Raw genomic sequence first — 23,998 nt, 5'->3', positions numbered from 1 at the left:
GCACCCTTTACTGCATTCCCATTTCACTCCAAGCGCACCAGTCTTTCAGAATTAAATAGGAAAGCAAAGGAGATGTCACCTCTCGCAGCCACAAGTGCAGATCCCAGCTGAGTACAACTGACAGCGTCGGGCCGGGTAACACGAGAAAACTGGCCGTATCAGCCCAGACAGTCTGCGGGAATTAGTGTGGCACGACAGCCTTTTATCCCACCCAAGTCTTATCTTTCCGACCACCTCACACACTTAACCTTCGGATAGGAATAACTGCAGACCAACAGATGCAGCTTCTCGGCTTTCTACGGACCACCGAAGGAGAGCCAAGATTTCCGATGCGTTTTTTTTTTTTGTCACAGCGCACCAGCCCGGAAGTGGATGAGTTCGCCCAAGGCAGATGTTGATCACGGGGACTCGGCGAGCCAGAGGACCTGAACCTACGAATGTGACTTGGTGCCCCTGACCCTGAGCACTGACCCTGACCTGGTTCCTCTGACCCTTGGTCGGCCTTTACCTGTGCCTGACCTGTGGTTGTCCCTGACCTGTGCCTCCGACCCGCGGCCGACCCTGACCTGGTGCCTCTGACCCCAGACCGACCCTGACCTGGTGCTTCTGACCTCACACCCATCCTGACCTGTGCTTCCGCTGACCCTGACCTGGTGCCGGCGCGGGAGCAGTTGCGACGTGACACCAACGACCAGCTGAACGGGTGTCCATTCAGGCTGCACTGTTTGATGGAGACGAAGCCGTGGACGACGGGCAGACAGAAGCGACCGAGCCCGGGCCGCGCCGCCAGGTCGCGCAGCAGATGGCTGTTCCAGACGAAGCGCGGGTCGGCCCGCTCGTGTAGCGGGATCTGCCGGCGCATGGGCACGCGGGGGTGGACAGCGGGCTGCGGCAGCGGGGAGGGAGGTTGGCAGCGAGGTGCGGCAGCGGGGAGGGGGTGGCAGCGGGGTGCGGCGTTAGACTACGGCCCAGCCTAGACGGCCGTAGTCTAGCGCCGCACCCCGTTAAGTGGCACCTTCCCCAGTAAGGTCACTGTCATCTGGCATCTGGCAGGGTAAAATGCAAGCATTGTAGCATGAAATTGCATGTAAAAAGAACAGATTAATAAATGCATCTTAAGGTCTCTTTGCGGCTCATGGGAGAGCCTGTATTCCTGGAGGGAATGCAATATGATATGGGTTACGTTCTCCTCTGCCCTCGGAGCCATAAGTGGTCATTCGTATTGTTTTGCCGCACGTAGCGTGGTCACTGGACCCGACTCACCAGCTGGGCCGTTGATCTGGCTCGGTCCATTCACATGCTCCACTGCACGGGGAATGGCCGCCAGCCCGGCGACTGACGTCTCTAGGGAACGCCCCCACCAATCGGAGGCATACGACAAAGCGGTGCGGGTCGCTGCCGTTTGCACTATGAGGATTCAGCCCGATACTTCAACACCTGCTGTGACCACGAACCAGCACAGTTCGATCACTAGTTGGCGCGAGGAGTGCTCCCTCTCCGCTCACCTGCAAAAACTCGGGCGTGGTGTTGTGCAGTCGCTGGATGGTCTGCGTGATGTCGTATGTGTAGGAAAAGTAGAAGTGCGGCTGGCGCAGCACCATCTCCAGCATGTTGACATACTGGGTGTTGAACCGCTCCTGGCGGTGACGCAGAGCAATCGGTGACTCCTAGTGGATTCGGTAACAGCGCAGGAAGCAGATCCTAGCGACGGTGGCGAAGTACTGACCACACTCGCTGCAGTTGACGAATGACCGCCAGACGCACGATACTCGACACGGGACACGACGCAGTACAGCGCAACCCATCACCTGTGCACGACAGCCTAACGTCGACACACTGCTGAGAAAATAAGACACAAAAACGTCCAGACTCAGTTGCCTTTCACCATCGTCTGTTGCCATCATAACAAAACCTCTCACCCCGCCTGCTGCGACACAGGCGGGCACGTCACGTTCTGCTGATCTTTTCACTGATCTGTCGTCCAATGACCGTTCCACTCACCGACTGTTCCATTGACTCTCCGTCCAGTGACCGCCCTACTAACCTGCGCCTCAGTCAGGTGCGTGGTGGTGCGCGAGAACGGAATGATCTCGGTGTGTTCCACGCGCCAGATGGTGCACTTGTTGAGCTCGCCGACGCGCGCCTTGCGCGTGATGGCCACCAGGTAGGGGCCGGAGAGCAGCCGCACAGTGCCCAGCAGGCCGCAGATGCGCTGGCGGCTGGCGATCGGCGGCACCGTGATGCCATCTGTCGGACGTGGATTCAACTGAGCAGCAGCCCTGGCAGACGGGCGCAGACTTGGGCGTCCACCAGGAGACGTCGCATTACACTGCATTGCACTGCCACTGTCTGGTGCAGACTGGTGCATATCTGTGCTGTGTACATTGATGCATCTCGTTCTTCTTCCCAGCTTTTTTGTATCACTAGTGTTGAACTTACAACTGCATCAAAACATCAAAATTCGGCGGCGCCTTTCTTTACCGAGGCTGGTTGGTCAAGGTCACATGCCCACAGCGACAAGAGAAACATGTACTGCATGCAAAGAATACCAATATGACTGGTGGCTTTTGAAACATATAGATTTGAGTCAAATGCACATACTGTTTGCATCAGTAATGCAGCTGACAACAGTCACCATCATCAGTGACTTACTGTGGAGAGCGATGTCCCGCGATACTCGGTCGATCACCAGAACTTCATTTGGAGCCTGAAGAGGTTCAATGAAAAACTTCTCTGGAGCAGTATGCCTGTGAAGAAAACAAAGCAGAAAATTGTACAGGTGTAAAAATGGTTAAAAAGACCCAAATCCATAAAGCCTGTCACAAGATCAAGGTCGATTTCAGTTGATTTTGGGAAGCAAAACAAAAAGTGTCCATTTCAGCTATTGCTGAATTTTTTCATGCTTATTAAAGCTGCAAAAATCTGAATCAGTCCCCAAATGATTGGGACCAGATATTGTAAGCCATACAGGTGGCCATGAATAAAAACAGCTGCTGGAAAGTATTGTCATGAAGAAATGTACAGAAAACTGACCAGTAAAGTATCTGCTTTATAGAGCAACACCCCTTCAAAAATGCACCAATAACACACCAGCACAGAACTCCTCAGCCCCACTACACAAAACATGTAGAAAATTTTGCTTATGAACTTTGTTATTCTGGACAGCATTGAACATTGATACCCTTAAGTCAATTTCATCACATTCCTCAGAACTCCAGTTTTTTCAGCTAAAGCTTTAGCAGCCAAAATAAGTTATGACAATACAAGAAGCACTATCAGTTACTGAGGCATACCACTCCAACAACAAACAGGGTCACATGCTTTATTACCAGGTAACATTGACCACACCATACTCACAGAACAAAATCTTCATAGATGAACTCTGCTTCTGCTTTTGAAGACATTGTGGCACTGAGTCTGGATTCACTCCCCTAATCCTTGGGCCTGCATAGATACAAAATGATGTCAAACATGTGGCTGACATTACCTCACATTACAGTTACACACACACTCACATACAGAGGTGGCTATGAAGTATTGTGTAGCTACCAAGTATTTCATCTAAATATGGCATCAAATGGACAATTTCAATGTCAAGTTTATGTTCAAGATGCCAGAAATATACTCTCATGGCCCAGATCAGGTTCACCAATCACATGGTAATGTTATACACAGCAAAACCCTAAGCATTTGCAGAATGTGTTCTAAACCCAGAATAAATTGAGTGATTACATGGTGGTTACATTGAGAGAAACCTCCCTCCCCTTTTTACACAGTGTTGAGCTTGACTAACATCCCCAACAAGGTCATGTCTCTTGGGCCCCCAGTTGGGTAAGAGGTGTGAAACAAAAAAACACTACTATTCCTTTTCATGAGTGAAAGCCAATGGTATCTGATCTTAAGGTTTCAATTTTAATGTTGTTTTTTTGCTATGTTATGATAAAATGATGCTGTCCAATTCTTCCATATCACTCCCTTGTTACATTTATATTAGGTACATCAAGTGACCATCCCTCTCCATGTGAGATGCTACTTATGGGAGGCTCCTTATTACAATACCAGCATGTGCAGTTATCACACTGCAGCCCCCTGTGGAGCCCATTTTGATGGTGTTTTTAGAATTCTCTTGATTTGGACAAAGCAACTTCTATAAGCTTGATTTCAAATGAAAGAGAACACATGTATATGCCTGCAATCCACTATCACCCAAGTCGACAGCCACTTCCCAGAAACATTTTTGGTTTGGCCTTGCAATGCCACGTCCTCTCTGCACATGTACAGTTCAATATATTGCAAGGTGAAGTGGACATTATGAACATAAACATGTGATATGTTAGAAATCTGGTTGCATGGGAGTAAGCAAAATGCAGCCATCATGTTCATAGCTAAACTATGCTACAATACTTAAGTGCATGTAAGAATGAGAATAACAGGAATAAAAGGCTTTGAAGAAGCCAGATCCAAATAAATAAAAATACTACAACCAACTATGAATGTTTCATAATAAACTGGCATTATGGAACGAGCAACAGTGTGACTTGACATCAGGTGATAACAAGCTAGACATTGGTGTCAGGCACATATGAAAATATACATGTTACAATGCAAATATCTGGCATAGCAGCCAAATCCCAAGAATAATTTCAGCATGTGCACTACTAATATCAGCACATAACTAGCCAATTTTTTGGAAATGATGCTCTTGCTATGAAAAATTAAAAAAACAAAATTGCCACAAAGGCATAAAAGCAAAATTTGTGTCGAATGAGGCTCATATCACTTTTTGGAATGCAGCAGTCTTTATAAGCTGACTACATGCAAACCTATTATGCAGCAATATAGTTATATACCATCTGGCTATCAACAGCAACTGCAACATATCCTCTATGTTGTGAAAATATGATAGATGCTATCTTGCATTGGCAATGGTGTTCACAGTATGTGAGTGCAAAAGGTGCTGCTGACTGATGATAAGAAGGTCAGTCAAGTGAGCATGGAGTAAATCCCCATTGCAGTAGCCAAAAAGTGGCAAGGATAGGAGCATGATTAGAGGTGGGGGTGGGGGTAGGGGCTGGGATAGGGGTAAGGGTAGGAGTGGGGCAGAGGTGAGGGTAGGGGCAGGTATATAGTGGGGAAGGGGTACAAAAAATAGTGAGAAAAGGGATAGATCATGTCAGGTTACATAAAACCCCAGGAAATCATTTTTTAAAGGACAGCAGCATCATTTAATACCGTGGTGTGCAACATAAAAATCTTTCAACTACCCAAGCCTGTCATTTCACACTGTAAATGGCGTGACTGTGATGCTACCTGGTTAATGGATACCTGGGGTATTGCATTTCAATCTGTTACAATAATCATGCAACAAGTCATGAGAATAACACATGGCATGCTGAAACAGCAGTGCACAGACCATTAAAGGCATTGGAATAATTATTCTTGCCAATTTTGCTAACAACTATTTACTTTAGCCCTGAATGTACAATAAATCAGTGTCAGCTCAATTTTGCCTAGCCTGAGCCCAGCACACACGCGCTCCGGGTTCAGCGCCCTACGTCATGTAAGTCCGGCGCAATGGGTGGAAATGCTTACCGACTATAAACAGAATATGCAATCAGGTAGATAGATAATAAGCTATTCTACTTTTTCCTTGATATGCTTGGGTTAAAAGCTATTGCCTATTTGGCATTCATTAACATGCAGCGAGGCCGCAAAATTCTGCCGCTAACCTTTACGCCGATGGAAAATGAAAACAAACGTCGGAGCCGCCCATCAACATGAGGGTAGCTGTATTTCAGGTTTGCACAAGCCACTTTTGTCTTTGAAGCAGTACATTTGTCAACGCCAGATGTAGTCTGATGATCGAGAATCATAAGTATTCCAGAAGGAATTTTTTAGGTTGATTCAATGCCCAATCATGCCTAGATTTAATACAACTAGTTACGCATGAGTGCAATAATTTCTCCAGAAAACGAATTACAAAATATTGGAAAATATGTGAAGCCTGTACAGAGTTTGAGCGGAGGCTATGTGCCAAAGTAATAGCAGTTACAGTATTATTACGAATTTTGGCGTGGTGTAGCTTGTCCTAACCATAATTTTCAATTCACGTGACTTAATCGAGGTTTGAGGATGTAATTTAGTATCCCAGCTCAACAATTCTTTTAAAAATTTATGCCTTTTCGTTTATTGAAGAAACGAATTGTTTTGTATCTGTCGCCATCTTGGTTGCGCTAGGCGGTCCGTTGTTCCCTCCCCAGTGCTCCGGTCCGCGAACAGGCGAGTTCACCGAATTTTTGTATCGGGAGTGGCGTGCAATGCGTGCTTTTAGATGACTATCGGCTGTGTGTTTTGCTGTAGATTTTGTTTGCTTGTTTCCTGAGACCTTCGATAGAGGTCGCTCATGTTTGTTCTACGCTAGCGCCCGCGGTGAGCAGATCCCGAAAGTACGTCGAGAGGGCGCTAGTTTGGATTTATTGGGACGAGGGATGTTTGGGGTAGGATGTGGAATGCATGCTTCGAATTATGCGAAATGATGGCCAGGTTCGTCTTAACGCCGTTGTACAGTGGTACATATTGTGATACATAGAAGGCCTCCTAGGTTTTCAATGTCATAATTCCGGTTCTGGCCAATGGTAGGGGCACTGGTGCATCAGTCACAGACTAGGTGCGATTGGGAAACGAATTGGAGCGGTTTGGGTGCTGTTATAAAAAATATGTTGGTTGAGAATGAGATGTGGACTTAATTTGTGTGTTGGCTGTCATTTCTTTATCATTATCCACATATGAGGAGAACCCTGAGTATCCCCATGGCATTGGTGTGAGCTATTGGGGAAACAAGGCCAAGGATATTTGCAAAGTGCATTCAGTTTGCAGCTTAAATAGCTTATCCATTGTATTGTTTTGTGATTCTGAGAAAGAATTGTAATGATGTAGCAGGGCTTACTTTTGGGTAATGGATCTAGATTACCTAAAGCAAACAACTTGTTTATATCTTTGCAAGCAGTTTACAGTAGCAGGAAGTATGTTCACCCTTTTCCTCATTCCAAATTAAGGTTGGGGTAGATGTCTCTAGTGCAGTCTTGAAACAGATAGTGTGACTAGTGTCTCACTTTTAGGCTAAAACATGTAGTTTTAGACTATTTGGCTGGTCTGAATTGTGGGCTATTACCTTAAGTAGGTAGGCAGACTAGGTTTGTTAGTGGAGCAGGGAACCTCATGAAGTTCACTCAGATCTACTGTTCTTATCTTTTCCATGGCCTGTAATTGTGCTTAGCATCACATGAATTGTAGGTATTGTGTGATTCAGGTCGCAGTTGTTTATTTATATATAAATGCTGTAAGCAGGTCCTGAGGGAAAGCAAAAGGGCTGTCACTGTAGTTTTGATGTAAAATAACTGCTGAACTCAATGTTATCCAGCATGCAAGAACTGAGAAGGCTAATCTAGTCCAGTGCCAGATGTCAATAAGGGTCTTATATAAACTGGGACCAGCTATGCATGAATTCAATATTAATCATGGGCTGCATGTTGAATGCATAGGAACACACCAAATGCCACCAGTTTTGGTTAAAAATGGTAAGCTTATGCAGGTAAGCTTTATGCAGCAAACCTGACCAGAGTCAGATGTGGCTGGGCGAGGTGAACCAGCACTTGAAGGGCTCTGGATAAAAAGCCTTGGCTGTGATTCAGCAGGACAGACTCAGGGTACCATAGGTCCACTATTTTGGTTTTCTGCCCCAAAATTAAAAAAACCTACCCAGAATTTGTATTTTGCCCGAGCCCTGCCACAAAAGGAACTAATCAAGGTCTGCCACATTCTGCAGGCTGCACTGGCTGAGGAGGATTTCTAGCAGAGTCTAGTCTTGACCACTTGACTTCTTGACTTTGAGGTGCTGCATAGCCTGTTCCTCTTCTCTGGTCCTGTTTGGTCCTGTCCAGTGTTGTCTTGTCCTATCCAGTAACTTGCAGTCATATTGATTCCTGATTGTATTCAATCTCACATGGTGATGTCCAGTTCTATTCATTTCTAGCTGGTCCCCATCTCCATCCACCTTGTGTTCAGACCAATGAACAAAGTTATGTTCTACTTGCCTTTTGATGTGGCAGCTTGTCCAAAGGTTTTAGATTTTCTTTCATTTTTGAGCTATTTTGTCTTTCAGCTTTGGCTTTGTGTTTTTTAGGCATTGGCTTTTGCTTTTACTTCAGTTATGTATAATGCAATAGCTTACTTTGGCTTACTCATCAGTTTTGTATAAATGTTGAATTGCTACTCTGCCTTTGGGCATATGCAATTTTAACCAGTTTCAGCCTTGTAAAGAGCTGACCATAAATTATGCCACACATTTTTGACAATTTATCAATGTGCCTCCCTTGCCCATTTACCAGTTACACATTGTTATGCTTGGACAGAACCCCTCCCCCTGGTTACACTGTAATAAGCATAAGGTCTCAAAAGGGTTATGCCAGGTTGGTCCCTAGTTGAGGTAAAGGATCAGGACAAATGATAAGAGTGATGCTTGTTAGGGCAAGATGCCCTGATTTGATACAAAAAGAAGGGACAGGCTGGTTGAATGATAGCAGCATTGCTTAAGTTTGGTTTAATGTGTGTGCACATTCTGTATGTTGTTATTTTGCTGACCATGCTACCTGTAGTGAATTCTGACAGTGTACTGTTTTACAGAAATTCCTGCTTGTGAGCCATGGCAATGGAAGGCCAGGCTGAGAATATGTCCGATATCCAAAATTATCTGGATAACTTCCAAAAGGAGATCCAAACCAACCAACATGAACAAGGTAGGTGTACATATGGTTATGGTGCTGATATGATCTATTATATATATAAATATATATATATATATATATATACATGTTTTTTACATCTGAATGTCTGAAATAGCCTTCCATGCCTGCATCAAACTTGGTGTTGTTTGGATACATGGCAAGGATATGACAAATAATTACACTGAAACCATTTTCTGCTAGAACTTACCTGTTTGTGACTCAATGCTTGTTCCTCAGGGGCAGGTGAAGTGGGCCAAGTGTACATGGACCAAAATGGGCAGTATTTCATTCGTCAGGAACCTGAGCAGCAAGTCACTAACTCAGGAAGGCCTAAGGTGAGTTGTGAAGCATTTTTATTGCATTTCAGTTGGAGATGTGTGGTCAATGATGTAATCCAAACAGCACATTATGTTGAGGTCAAGATTGAACATATGCTGTACCTGCTCAACCTTGGCTTCTTAATCGGAACTGTGGAACTGCTTACTGCTGTGTGCTGTCAGTTGTAAGCAGGTGTTATTCGTTCTGCCCAGCCCTGAGATCAGGGACACCTTCCGTGCTGTGCGTATGGCCGTCGAGTGAGCCTGGATGGCGGTCACCCGTCGCCTCCCGCTCCTGCGACTCTCGGGTGACCGGCGCCGGCGCCCGCAGCGATCGGTGACGACCCGTGCTGCCGCCGCCGCCGCCGCTGCCTCAGCCGCCGCCGGCACCGGCGGCGGTGACGCGGGCGTGGTGCAGCTGGCTGGCGCGCAGGCCGTGGCCGGCTCGGCCAGCTACCAGACGGTCACCATCGTGCCCTCGGACGCCAACTCGGACGAAGTCAGCTACGTCCTCATCGTGCAGGTGAGCTGGGTGGCGTGCGGTGCTCGTGGCAGGAACGGCGCGGTAGATCGCTGGCGTGAGATGGTCATGGCGTGTTTGGCTGGGGTGTTCTTCCATTGGTCCACTATTGGAGTGGATGGATGAATGATGATCATGCTGATGATTGGTAGCACATGGTGTTGTACTGTGCAGATGTGGATGCTCGGCCGGCACCTCAGCCCTCCGCCAGTACTGTCTCGCGAGCTAGTCCCTGGCACGAAACTAAGCAGGAAAATTCCTCACAATCAGTATGGGCGGGCAACTTCGACTGGACAGGGCTTGACCGAACCCGGTATCACGAAGTGAGGGCTGTGAGGGCTATAAGGCTGTGCAGGGAAACAAGCAGAGGGGGTGGTCCGCGCCGCCTTGACTGGCAGACCGGTTCATGGCTGTGCTGCCGGCGCACGTCTTCTGAACCGGGGTCCGATATGCCCGCCGCGCGCCGCGTGACCAGGTGACAGCCGACGGACCGGTGTTCCACAGCCGGACGCGGAGGAGGGCCAGAAGGAGGAGCAGGACGACCAGGACATCGGCGTGTACGACTTCGACGACGGTGACGAGGCCGAGCATGAGGAGGTGAGCACGCGCTCGGCGTGCGCCGGTGCGGGTCTGCTACTGCCGACCGGCCGCCTCTGACCAGTGTCTGGCCGGATGACGATGGGATGCGATGGCACAGTGGAATGGAAAAAGACCTGAGGAGCTCTGGTGATGCTGTAGCTGGAAGGAGATGTTGGTTTGAAACGACGGGTCTTTAAGAAAATGAATGGTGGTCGAATGCTGTCATTTGTAGACGTATTTCGCCAATGTGATATGTGATATTTGTCAAATACTAGCTTTCCGGCTGTGGTTCACACAAAGACTGATTTCGTTGTAAGAACCCTATTAAATTCATCTTATGGTGGGTTTATGGCCGTGCTGCGGCTCACACCACATGTATCGTCCCATTCCTTCTATTGTCTGGTTTGCTTAGTCTTGCTATAATGTTAGCACAATAACCTATGCATATGTGAACTTCACCGACTTCACCACCTCCGCTCCCTGGCGCATGGGTTGGGGTTTGCTTTGCCTCATCTTCATTCTGGTGTGAGCACCTCGGCTCTTGTACATTGTGCCCATTATGTGAAACACGTGACTTACTTTCATAGAGTTATCTTGGGCACTGATCCAGTTACCCATAAGAAGCTGGGATGGGAAAATTCCACAATGTAAGCTCAGATCTGTTCTGAAAGATATTGGAGGAAATGTGAATTGAATGAATCAAACCCTTTTTTGAAAGTGCATCCTGCATGTAAGATGTTTACCTTCTGCTTTATATGTTCGCCGCATATGCACACCACAAAACTTCACGTGTATAGCACCTTGTGTTTTCACGTGCGAACTTTCCGCCCGTGTTCAGGAGGAGTCGGGCGACGAGGACGACAAGCGGAAGCTGTCCCGCATCGTCACCCGCAAGTCGTCGCAGACGGTGTCCCAGGCGCACATGTGCAGCTACTGCAACTACACCAGCCCCAAGAGGTAGGGTGGGACGTCTCCGTGTGTTGTCTTATGATTGAGTTGTTGCATGTCTCACAATGACGCGGTGGTTGTATCTCAGTCCTGAAGCAACTCGCCGTGGACCCAATGTTCCTTGTATGAACTTCCTGTGGGTCAGGACTTTCCCTGCTAGTTTGCGGCTGTTCATTCATACCCAGAGCCCTGCTATGCATGGTGGTCGCGGCAGTCGGGTGGTCTGTGGCGCATCTGCGCCAGAGGGCGTATTGGGGCGGGCGCGGGCCGCCGGGCGGTGCGGCGCGCCCGCTGACCCGCGCCGCCCCCGCTGCGCCGCCAGGTACCTGCTGTCGCGCCACATGAAGTCGCACTCGGAGGAGCGGCCGCACAAGTGCTCCGTCTGCGAGCGCGGCTTCAAGACTCTGGCCTCGCTGCAGAACCACGTTAACACGCACACCGGCACCAAGCCGCACTGCTGCAAGTTCTGCGACGCCAACTTCACCACTTCGGGTGGGTGCGGTGCACGGGCACCGCCTGGAGGGCGCAGTGACCCCTCAGGCGGCGATGACCTGGTCTTGTGCGATCCAGTGCGCGGGCATGATCTTCGTCCAACACCGACATTGGTACATGGTGCCCATGGTAGCCTGTAAGTTTGTTTAGGTCTGCCTTTGCATTCCAGTTTGTTCACGCCATCGACCATTGTCCTTATTGCGGGGTGCATCGGACGCCTGAATTGTCGCGGAGGCTGAGCCATCGGGTGAGGTCAGAGGCGGACCGTCCTTGTCTGACTGGCCCCTGTACCTTGTGCGCAGGCGAGCTGGTGCGCCACGTGCGCTACATCCACACCAAGGAGAAGCCGCACAACTGCACCGAGTGCGAATACTCGAGCGTCGAGCTGAGCAAGCTGCGCCGCCACATGCGCTCCCACACCGGCGAGCGGCCCTACCAGGTACGTGGCGGGCCGGCTGTCGCGCGCGTTCCGCCGGCCGCCCAGCTGGCGCCTGTGTACCGGCTGGCTATCGGACGTATGGCAGGGCCCTTATATGGCCATGTGGCATGGTTAGTGCGATTGTAACAAGTAAAATGCGAGTGCATTGGTAGGTTCTGAGTGGAACGGGTCTGCGTTCGTTGTGTACGTCTCTCACGCGTCTCTGCGATGTGACATTAATGCCTGCCCGTTGGTTCTTTCGCGCCTCCATTGTTTCGTTCAAGTGTTCGTTCATTCGTCAGCCAGCCAGCCAATTCAGTCTGATTGTGTGCTCCTTCAAGTTTATTTATTGTAATATCAGGGACGCTGTTCTTGATCTGATGGCGGCTGTCAGTTCGGAGTCACCAGTGCCACTATCGCGCCGACAACTGATGTGTGCGGTATCGATCGCCGGCGCCTGACCGCCTGACCGCCCCGGCAGTGTCCGCGCTGCTGGACCGTGAGACATGTGACGCACGGTCACATGTGGCGTGTGACCGGCGCATGACACGTGACCGCCGCCCCGGCAGTGTCCGCACTGCACGTACGCCTCGCCGGACACGTTCAAGCTGAAGCGACACCTGCGCATCCACACGGGCGAGAAGCCGTACGAGTGCGACATCTGCGGCTCCCGCTTCACGCAGAGCAACTCGCTCAAGGCGCACCGCATGATCCACTCCGGTACGTCGTCGGCATGTGCTGGAGCGCGTCATGCTCACTCGCAACACTGGACGCTGGTGTGTGGTGTGCCCATTACCGCCGGGGCAGGCTGTAGACTGTTCGTGGCTCATTCGGAGTCTGTTTCGCTCTCAACCGGGCGATAAGGCCCGATAACTGTCGGACTCGGGCACTGGGAACTGCATCTTGCTGAGCCGCTGAAATTGGGCGTGCGGTGACGGCCAGCGGTCCGACTGACCCGTGGCTGTGACTGGTTCGGTGACGGCCAGCGGTCCGACTGACCCGTGGCTGTGACTGTGCTTGGCTCAGGTGAGAAGCCGTCTTACCACTGCGAGCTGTGCCCGACCACATGCGGCCGCAAGACGGACCTGCGCATCCATGTGCAGAAGCTGCACACCTCCGACCGGCCCATCAAGTGCAAACGCTGCGGCAAGAGCTTCCCCGACCGCTACTCGTTCAAGGTATGTACTTCACAGTGTACTGCGCTGGGCGATTGGTTGTGTGAAGTTGGTATTCATAGTGTGCGCGGGTCGGTGCATAAGAAAGTAGTCACCAAGCTGCTGGTTACATTATGCTTTCCCGCGTTGCGACTCGGTGTAGTTTGGTGGAATGCCTCATGCCTTTTGGAATAGCGTTCGCTCAGTTCAGCGATATCCCCGCCATCAGCTGGATTGCAGGGCATCAGTTGGCCAGAGGGCGTGTCCGGAGCATTGATGCTGGTACACTGACTGTTATTAACGCACATTTTGTCTGTGGGTGAGGGCAGCCATAAAGGCACTGCATGCCGCAGTATGAGCTGCTCATTTTCATATTCCGTGATCGTGGCAGTCTTAGTAATGTTCTGTGCCATTTTTCCGTCTACTACACCCTAGTCACTAACGCTGCCCGTTTTTTTTTTCAGCTGCACAGCAAGACGCACGAGGGTGAGAAGTGCTTCAAGTGCGACCTGTGCCCTTACACGTCCATCTCGCAGCGCCACCTGGAGTCTCACATGCTCATTCACACGGACCAGAAGCCGTTCGCGTGTCAGCACTGCGACCAGTCGTTCCGCCAGAAGCAGCTGCTGAAGCGGCACGTCAACCTGTACCACAACCCGAGCTACTATCCCGCCGCAGCCGCGCGAGAAGACGCACGAGTGTCCCGAGTGCGGCCGCGCCTTCCGCCACAAGGGCAACCTGATCCGTCACCTGGCCATCCACGACCCGGAGGCCAGCGCCGCCGAGAAGCAGCTGGCACTCAAGCTCGGCCGCGAGACCAAGGTTTCGGTACGTGCGGGTGGCGGCGGCGGCGGGCGCGGCAAGGTGCGGCACGACCGCGGCCGGAATGAAGACGGGGGGGGGGGGGGGGGGGGGGGGGGCGGAGGGCGACGCTGCACTTCGCCAATGCGCTTGCTTGCAGTGCACGGTGCTTCGCGGCATGGCAGGGATATGGCACGTCTGATATCTATCTATCTATCTATCTATCTATCTATATATATATATATATATATATATATATATATATATATATATGCAGAACCGTGCTGGCCATTCGTTTTGGGGTACGTTCGTAATATTGTCTGTAGAATGCACCAAAAGTGGTAGCTGCGAACATCATAGAACAGCGTTTTGACCCCAACGAATGTTGAGGATCTAACATCACGGTTTTTGCACTTTGTGTTTGATTGCACTAAAACGTGTCATAGTGGAGAGTACCGAGTATTTGCCTCCTTTGGGGTCTTCCATGTTAATGATGGCAAAATTTGCAAAGTCGTTACAGCGGAAATAGTTCGCTTGTAGAGCAAATGAAAGTATCACATGAGTTTTGGAAGTGAGTCACGCTTTGCTTGCATCTATCTTGTTTTTGTTTTTTTAGGTAATGACAATACCTGTCAGAATGCACTGGGAAAGGATGACAGATATCAAACAATATGACAGATTTCTACAAGCTTTTTACATCTGAATAGGAGTAATGAGCCGCAGCTCTCAGGCACCAGCCCACTCAAAGCTGTGCAAATGCTAACTGTTGTGTCGGCTCCTCTTGATATGCTCGTCTGATATCGCAGGCCACCCGCTGCCCTGTGTGTACCGTACGGTACTGTGCTGAGCGAGCCAGCTGACCTGCCAGCTGACTTGTCAACTGACCTGCCAGTCCGCTACCCGCAGCTGCTTGGCAACGAGCCGATGTACCAGGACGAGGACGACATGATGACCGAGGACAAGGACCAGGCGCAGAAGATGGTGGCCGTGCAGGGCCAGGACGGCCAGCAGTACGTGGTGCTGGAGGTCATCCAGCTGCAGGTACGGCTAGCTTCAGGCCTCGGTCCAGATACGTCGCCGCGCCACCGCTCGTGGCCTATTCCGCCCGCAGTCTTATGACCAGCTCGGCTGTTGGGCGACAGGCTGCACCGTTGTTAGCTTTCCCAACCCGGTGCGCACGTTTGTGTGCGTGTATTTCAAAGCTGTTGTGTGGACGGCTAATGCAGTAAAGGCTCATATTTATCACCATCGCTCCTGTGATCGCTGCCGTCATGAACGTGTTAGGGATAGTCCGAGCAGCATGCCAGTGAACCAGTCACCACCATGCCGTCACGGCCGCCGTGTACGGCCGTGGCCGGTCTGGTGCGCTCCCGCTCCCGGCGGGCGACGGAGTCGCGGTTGTCGCCGCGTCACAGCTCCCGCCGCCGCCGCCGGCAGGACGCCAACGGCGAGGAGCAGACGGTGGCCGTGGTGCCGGACTCGGCGCTGGGCCAGTCGGGCACCGGCATCGACATGCTGTCGGCCGCCGCACCGGCCGCCGCCATCGACGCCGGCGCGCTCTCGGCCGAGGTGAACCTGGCGGACGGCCTGCCGGCGGGCCTGCAGCTGCCGGCGGCCGGCGGCGCCGAGGAGCCGCCCCGCCGGCCCGGCACGCCCGGCGGCCGCCGCCGTGTCGACGACCACGCCGTCCAGAAGAGCAAGCAGGACATGCAGAACTGCTTCGGCTTCGATGTGAGTGGGCCGGGGCGCGGCCCATGGGAGGGGCCGCTGGGGAAGAGCTGGGCTCTTGCGTTGGATGGCAGTGTTAGGTTGGAGGTTAAGGCTCAGGTGAAGTCCGGTTGGAGACGATTAGGAGCAATCTTGGTATCGAGGACGTTAGCCGCGTGGATCTGATATTCTTGACCAAGGACGATAATGGTCTCTGGCTCTGTCGAAGATTTGGTTGGGTGCAGGTGGGCGGTAACTTGTGGCAGTGTGTTCTGACGGACAGGCCAGAATGGTGACCCATGGTTTGGTGTTTTGCGCTGTAAGGGAGAGGCCGAAAGATGATGTGGAAGGAGGGGTGAGCTTGAGCTTGTGCAAACGCCTTGGCTTTTGGCGGTAAATTGTCATTCCGTAACTCTCGATGGGTTTTTCAGGACGACGAAGATGTGGATCTGCTGGAGAAGAAGGATATTTTTTGAGGCATTTTACTACGTGGTGACTGGTGCCCCCCATCTAGTGAGCTTTTTTACAATCTTTGTGGGACCGCCCAGTTCTTAGTTAATGCGCAAAGGGAAGCCTCGGTTCCATTCCATAAGACATTCTCGACTGAAATTTGGTGTCTCAGTGTTTTCGTTGCATACTAGACAGTGGCGAATATTGCATGTCTGCAGTTGGATTTGTTCGATTGCGTTCTGGGTATTTCCTTGGTAAATCTGGATGGCCCTGGGGGCGGTGTGAATGATGTGATGGTTGTATGTGAATGGTTTTCTTTATCTTAGATCTGTTAGCAATGTGCAACACAGACGCAAAAGTACCTCTAAAATACTGGGGTTCGCGGAGTGAAGCCAAACATGATGCTCATAATGCGATTGCGGTTCCCGCGAAGGAGAGGAACAACACCGACAGACGTCCATCCAATTAGTGGCGGAGGCCCAAAACATCCTCGAGAACTTGTTTTGACCGCTAATTGGTGGTGCGTCTGCTCCAGCTCCGAATAACCTGAGCAGCTCATTTTGTTTTCCCCCAAAGTAAATGCCATTTGAACCTGCATGAGAGGGAATGCCAAACGCGTGGGGGCCGGCCGAGTTAGAAGACGGCGCGAATTCGTAGGCTAAGCTGCACACAGAACGGTACGCCAGCACCCAGCTGGCGCGGCCGAACTGTACTCGTTTGGCACCTATTTGTCGTTCGTGGTGGTACAGGCTGGTTTCTGTGACGGTTTATGAGTGCCCTACATTCGGGGGCGGCCGGAGCGATGCGGCTCTTGTGAATAAGCGTTCTGGCATCGCCGTCGCCGCGGCCGCCTGGCTTTGAATGTATGTACGCGCGCGATAAATAAACGTTGGAAAATCGCTATTCTGTCTGTTTTTAAGACGATACCCGAATGACTGAATGCTGAGCATTATGGTGGGCCGAAAACATCATCTGACGGAACGTCTCGGTAACTTGTTGAAAACAGATGACGATCCTTGAGACTGTGACATACAAAACAGATAGTTAATTGGGCTGGCGCATCTCAGTTGATCACCCTTGCAGGAGGGCTTCCGGCGGTGCAGTTTCCTGTGCTTACGCAAGCGGAATAATTGATTCGAGTATTGATAAAAGCACTGCACTCAATCTTCACAACGTACAACTGCAAAGCGGTTTCCTTGACGTGCAAATCGATCGAGTTGTGCCTGTGGGTAGCTTTTGAGCCCGGATGGGCCGCATTAGCAATGCAAGTAACTGACAAAGCAGGCTTAAAAGACTCCACGTGCCGTTGTGGCCGCATGTCTGCATGTGCGAGTTACTATGCTCGTACATCTCATAGGTGGAGAGGTGCAACTTTCGCCTAAACTAACCGCGTTTTCCCGCTCTCAGCTGGTTAACTTCCGAACCACATATGCTGAAGTTGCATTATTTGATAAGGCTACCGATGCTCCACAATTAGACGACGGTGCTCTGTTTCAGAATCGATCACTTTCCTCTATTTTCGGGCTGAGGTTTGCGCGGTAATAAGATCATGTCTTTATTCAGCGCCATCTCCGGTGTTCGCTGACTCGAACACTATTTTCACGCATCTCTCCACACTTTGCGTGACGTGGAAAGTCAGGCGGTTTTCGAGAGACTTCACGAGCGGCATCAACCTTGACAGCACTGAAGACAGCACTCTCAGGCGGTTCCGTCACGATCGGAACACGGCCCCAATCGATGATCTCAGGAAAGCCCAGCGCACTCCAGACTAGAGGCTCCCTAAATGTGCGCGACGCCTCCGATTTCGGTCGCTGCCTGGTGTCCAGTATCGGTGCCACCAGTCTTTGTCGCATCCCTCTGTTCCCGCATTTCCCTGTGTGTATATGTATCTGCTATATTGCACATAGAATCTATCCCCCCACCAAAACCGATGGAGAATACTCATTGCTCCATCTCACCCATTCGTTCCACTAGACTCTGTCTTATCCTTGTTCTCGCATTTCCCTGTGTGTATATGCATCTGCTATATCGTACATAGAATATGTCCTCCCACCAAAACTAATGGAGGATACTCCATGTCCCATCTCACCCATTCGTTTTGTTCTTCCCCCTGTCCACGCGCCTCTTCCCACCTCCGGTGTGTTTTCTCACCATGTTGTCTCAGTTCTGGCTAGCCACAAGATCAAAGTCCACCAGCAGTGCCAGAGCAGCCAGAGCAACCGCGACTCTGTCGGCCTGCTTGCATCGGTCGCACTCACAGGACACACGGTCACACAATGGATGAGAAGCATTTCGGTCCGACTGTCGCAGAGGAGCCTCGTGTTACCTCAAAGTCGCATTCACTGCCTCCCAGCCTTGAGTGAACCGAAGGAGTCCCAATGTTCTTCGGTGCGTCATTTGTCCTGTAAACAGCGTCTGAAGACGTGGCCATATCTTGCCCGTTCGATTCTTCTTCTTCATTTTTACCTTTCTGCTCTCTAGGCTCCGGGTTCACCTTCTTTCAATATCAGACACACCTGGCTGTCTCCTTGTCTTTGATCTCTCAAAAATATCCATTGAAGAGAGGTTGTTTTCCTCTCGCTGCCGTCAAGCACAGCGCCGACAGGAGCAAATATCTCGTGCAGGAGCAAATATCTCGTGCACCGACAGGAGCAAATATCAAACAGCGCGATCAGCAAGTGCGGATAATTATTCTTGCCTTCGGCATGTTTGCCGTGCCTTTGGCGCTTTGGTTGCTTTAAGTTGATTATATCTACGTCTGAGCAAGCATACATTGTAGTGTGTGATTTCAGGCGCAAAACGGATGACATGGAAGAGCGGCCTTCTGGTCTCGAATTTCGGTAGCTTATGTCACTTCTGATACAAACGGGAAACGCTTCGGTCTCCACCTAATAGGCTTGTTTCAAAATGTTGTGTTCGGGCTTGCCTTTCTTCATCTACTTGTCGTGTCACTGGCGTCAGCAACTTTGAGAAATACGCCCCCGGGCTCTGTGTCACAGAAATAACGGGAAGGACTTACTCGTGTTGATATGACGCCAACCCTCATTTATTGAGAGTGCACGTGGCTGAGATTCCCTGCAAGAGCTAAGCGAATCAGACTAAACCACATGCGAGGATAAGCTTACCACTTCTACATACACACTAACTTTGGTTGATTAAGTTGTTTGTCCGGTTGTCGTCGGTGGCGGTGCGAAGTAGTCTGTCATCGCGCGCACGTCACGCGTCACCACCACTTTTCACGGCACCCCGGTCACAGAGAGCTGTTTCTGAGGATTATGTGGGTAGCCGCCATTGTTTGCACCACCTTTCACCCGCAGATATAGCGCACGCATTTGGTTTGGTTTTTGGATTAGAGCCCTTTCGACCAGACATGATCATTTCAGGGCTATGGGATGGAGGAAATGGTTAACGATGGGACAGACGCGCATGCGCCTGGGGGGGGGGGGGGGGGGAGGCCAACCGCCGAGCCGTAATCCGCGCATGCACGGGTACTCTGTGCCCCCCCCCCCTCCCCTCTTCCCACGGGGCTCTCGGCCCACTCGTGGCTGACGCACGCAGTCTGCCCTGGACAATCGGGGTGTCGTGAGAATGCAGGATGAGGCGAGGTAGAGGATAAGAGGGACGGATGCGCATGCACTTGAGTGATCGACTTGTATAAATTGGCACCACGGCGTCGTGCAAGGGATACAAATCAGCGATTGGCGACGTTCTTGACGAAATGTTTGCGTTCCTCTGGAATTAGTAAAGGCGGTAACGCTCAAATGGTGATACCATATGACGTGACGGTATGAAAACGTGGAATAGGTCTTATATCGACACGTTATATCTTACTCGTGGTGCAATAAACAAAGTCTTCAGCCACTGCCATCATTCAGGCACTTGGTGAGACTGTAGTATCCCGTAAGTCCACCTGCTCAGACCCTCCCAACGTGCGTAAGATGAAGGAATCTGTCTCACCACTACCGCATTAAAACTGAAGTGATACAGGGTTCGAATCATACTTTGATATTCAGGTACATAGATGCGTGCAATACGCGCGAGTGTATTGTGTTTTCTCTTAGGAAACCTGTGAAAGTGACGTAACGCAGTGTAGTTACTTGTTTCTGTTCCAGAACGCCGCTGCTTCAGGGTAGTAAAACACGAGTGTTTTGTGGACCTGTACCTGGCTGCTAACCCATGCTTAATTATTCAGGCGCTATCGTCTTTCTTGCGATGCCAGACATCCACACGGCGATTTGTTGGCCGGCTGACCCGAGCTGCGTCGAATGCTTCACACACTTGCTCAGTGACATACGTATCAATATATTACTTAAGATACATTGAATCGCACCACAGACATATAATACACCCATAAACGGGACTCAATAGGTCATCAGTACATACATACATAAACAAAACAAATAAACACAATAAGCTCAATGGAGGGCGCTTTCTAATACGACTTGGAAGACGCTCCGTTAGTTTCAGCAGGCTCGTAAGAGAGAGCAGAAGGCGTGTAAGACTGAGCAGCCTTGTAAGAGGGAGAAGCAGGAGCGTAGGAGCGGGCCGGGGCGTACCTGGCCTGCTCGGGGTACTGGGCCTCCCCGTCGTAGGTGACCTCGGCGTTGTAGCCGCCGTAGCCCTGGTTGTCAGCCGTGTACTTGACGTGCTGGACACGGCCGTCGGGCAAGTTGACCGAGTAGTAGCCCTGTACGACCTTGTTGTCACTGTTCTCGTTCTGGGAGAACACTGAGTCGCTGTAATGGTCGTTGACGGCGTACGCAAACTGGTACGGCTGGGTGTAGTACCCCGGCTTCTTGTACGAAGAGGCGTGGGAAGGCGCCCGGCCGGACGCCGGAGCCGAGACGTGGCTTGGTGCCTTAGCAGGAGCATAGCGGGGTGCGGACGCCTGGCCGTAGCTTTGGGCCGCAACCACCGACAGAACAGCGGCGAGAACGCAAATCTGAAAAGAGATAACTTTTTATAGCACGCCTTAGTGCAAATGACAACCACCTTGATATTGTGTAAGTTGTTAAGTGCGTTTGCGAGGAACGCTATTCACATGGATAAGTCCGCAACTTCTCTTTTCGGAACAACAACAGTACCCTTCTGCTATTGTTTCGATAAAGGTACGCTTTCGAAATGTCAACCCATCTATATCTTCACTCTCTTGGTTTTTATCCGAGGAATAAGGCCACCAGATTTATACTGAGTCGTTTCTGGCATTAACAAGCATGCAGTGCTGTACTGATTTGACCTCTCAGTTGACCTCACCTTCATGGTGCTCTCAGTGTGGTCCGGTGGGTGACTGATGCTCTGTTACTGGGCTGGTGGCCTTATATACGATCTGTTGAGGAGGGCGGTGCCGCTTTTGCTGCCAATACCTCTCATTTTCCCACGGAGCCGCCGTGTGTGTGTACATGCAGAGCTGGGTATGCATGTCGTATAGCTTCGAGGAGATCAGGCATGTTACGCAAAGCATGGGGTGTGGAAAGCATGGTTGTCACCCTTTGAGGTGTGTTGCCATTGAAAAATGTTAACTGCGTGGCCTTTGTAGTTTTGGCCCTTGGATAATCGGCACAGAAATCGGGTAAGATAATCAACAATTTGCCACACAATACGATTAACATTGTCTTTACTTTGAGTGTTGTCGAAACCACCCTTTGAAGCGATGGATCACTCATCGAAAAAAGTTTTGATTTATCTTAAAATCTTTATTTTCAGTGCCGGCAATGAAAACTGGGACATTATGGATATGTAAGGTGTGTCCCAATGTTGAATAGTACACCGATCGTAATTTCTTCCTTTGATATATTCGTTCTGCCGGTTTTGAAAAATTATGTGCTCGCATGTGTGATGTAGAGGTAAAAATCTTATAGTCATAACGACGTACACCATTTTAGTGTAAACATGGGTGTCTGCATGGGGCTATGCTTGTAGAAGGTATCCGTCCCTTCATGCGGTCCACGTACACTCGATATGCCACACATACATTTTGAAAAGCTGTTGTAAAACTATGCTATGTAGGCGCTATTGAAAATTGACTTAGGTCACATGTGAAATGTCATGTCAGGTCAGCGGGCTAAAGGCGATTGTTGAATTGGCCTTACGTTTATTTCAAGACAAAGCAAAGTTTATCAATATGGAGAACAGCGAGAGAAAATTTTCCGAAGCTGTAAAATCCCACGCGCACAGGTGGCCAGTTGAATACCCTTCGTTCGTGTGGGCGCCAGTTTGACGCCCCTCACCGGATATCGAGAACTAAGATACCCAGAGACACCAACCTCACAGAGGGAGATCATCTGCATTAGAGTTCACTTGGGTCGAAACTTCAGGTCCCTGGGCAACGACCTTGGGGAATGGCCGATGACAAACCCCGAATTGGTGTCCAAAAAGCACCCACACCTCCGCATGCAGCCGCCGTGAAAAAAGATATTGCTACTATTTTTCATTCAAATTTGCGTCAGCGGTTACGCCAGGCGGTATGTTCTAGAAAAGCGCAATGTTGGTCTGGGTCATTTTAGATCCGTATCTTACTGTACTCCTTTGAGATGTCTATGGAACACATCTGTTGCGCTCTCTGTCATAAGTAAATTCAAAATAAGAGTCAGAAACTCTCCCTAAAGCAATCTTTCGAGAAAAAAGTAGGTTAGCTTTCACCACGGTCTGGCCTTCACACCTCACCCTACGTCAGTGGTATTTGTTGTAATTATAAATTCTATCGCCTTACTGCCTACAAAAACATCCCAGATACGAACGGCTTCGTCAAACACCCCGATGTTGCATCAGATTAAATGATCCCCCAGAGATGGCCTTCGCTGACATCCACGACCTTACTTTGACCTGTTACAGGGCAGCGACCTTACACGGCACATGTATTTTTTTGCCAAATGATTCACTACTCAATGCGTACAGAGGTGCAGCCGTACCGTTCGGAAATCATTCTGGAACATACCTTTAGGTGGGGAGAGAGGGGGGATACATTGACCCCACACGAGCGCGTCCTATGTCTAAATTGCATGACCTAGGAACGTGTCAAGTCCGGTGACACAAGTCCAAACTTGAATGAAAAACCTTTGGATGACCTGAACTTTTAAAGGCCACCACTCTGTTAACAGTGCACTTAAGTGGCAAATAACGTAAGATCATAAAAGGTACCTAGCAACCCATTTGGAATGCATTGCTTCCAAAGAATAAGCGTTATTTGTCACTTTCGAGCAATATACTACCTCATTTAAATGCCCAATTCTCGTAAGGCGACGATTACAATACGAGTGGTATAACGTTTGAACGGAGCTCCTTAAGTGAGACGTGAATGTGTTGAATATATTCGTGATATGTTGTGTTCTGCTTCCGTAGTTTTGTGACAGGAGATGTGATGCAGCATCAACACGTGTGTCCATCCCAGTGCATTGCTGCTTAGGAAGAGTACATTATGAGTGTTCTGTAAAATTTACCGATTCGCTAATCCGCTGTTTTCCTCACATGACGTCATCCTTCCTGCGCGGCAGGACCTAACCACCATGTCTTTTGTTTGGTCGGTCAAGCCGAGCTGTTCCGTTCGTGCCATATCTTTGCTCTCTAGCGTACGTCGCAGTATATTCCTTATGATATATAGATACATCGCATTATTCCATATACACTGGGTGCACGCATAAACGGAACAAAACAAAAGGTCAGCAGCACGCTTCATTCCTTATTGGGCGTTCGCTAATACGACTGGGAAGGAACTCCGTAAGCTTCAGTGGGGTTGTAAGAGGCAGCAGCAGACGTGTAGGAAGGAGCGGGGTTGTAGGAACGAGCAGATTTGCAGGAGGGAGTCACATGATGAACACATATACATTTAACTC

General features: G+C 50.2%; 1 protein-coding gene and 1 pseudogene across 2 annotated transcripts in view; one reads left to right on the top strand and one right to left on the bottom strand.

Annotated features, from left to right (window-relative positions):
- The window catches only part of LOC119096406 (phosphatidylinositol-3-phosphatase SAC1), an 88,078-nt gene extending 82,288 nt beyond the window's left edge, over positions 1-5,790 (bottom strand). The window contains exons 1-6 of one of the 2 annotated variants that reach the window (XM_037219287.1): positions 5,730-5,790; positions 3,358-3,444; positions 2,653-2,747; positions 2,045-2,247; positions 1,506-1,637; positions 651-850 (exon numbers count right to left, since the gene is read on the bottom strand). In XM_037219287.1, the coding sequence (XP_037075182.1) occupies positions 651-850; positions 1,506-1,637; positions 2,045-2,247; positions 2,653-2,747; positions 3,358-3,404 (677 nt within the window). In that variant the 5' untranslated portion in view covers positions 3,405-3,444; positions 5,730-5,790. The other variant, XM_037219288.1, reaches the window with a different exon arrangement.
- Positions 5,791-6,425: 635 nt separating this feature from the next.
- LOC119096341 (transcriptional repressor CTCF-like) lies at positions 6,426-17,064 on the top strand (annotated as a pseudogene).
- The last annotated feature ends 6,934 nt before the right edge of the window (positions 17,065-23,998 follow it).

This window comes from Pollicipes pollicipes, unplaced genomic scaffold, assembly GCF_011947565.3.
Source record: "Pollicipes pollicipes isolate AB1234 unplaced genomic scaffold, Ppol_2.1 Scaffold_4295;HRSCAF=5057_pilon_pilon_pilon, whole genome shotgun sequence".
Taxonomy (NCBI): domain Eukaryota; kingdom Metazoa; phylum Arthropoda; class Thecostraca; order Pollicipedomorpha; family Pollicipedidae; genus Pollicipes; species Pollicipes pollicipes.
This window is presented reverse-complemented; position numbering and strand designations above follow the sequence as displayed.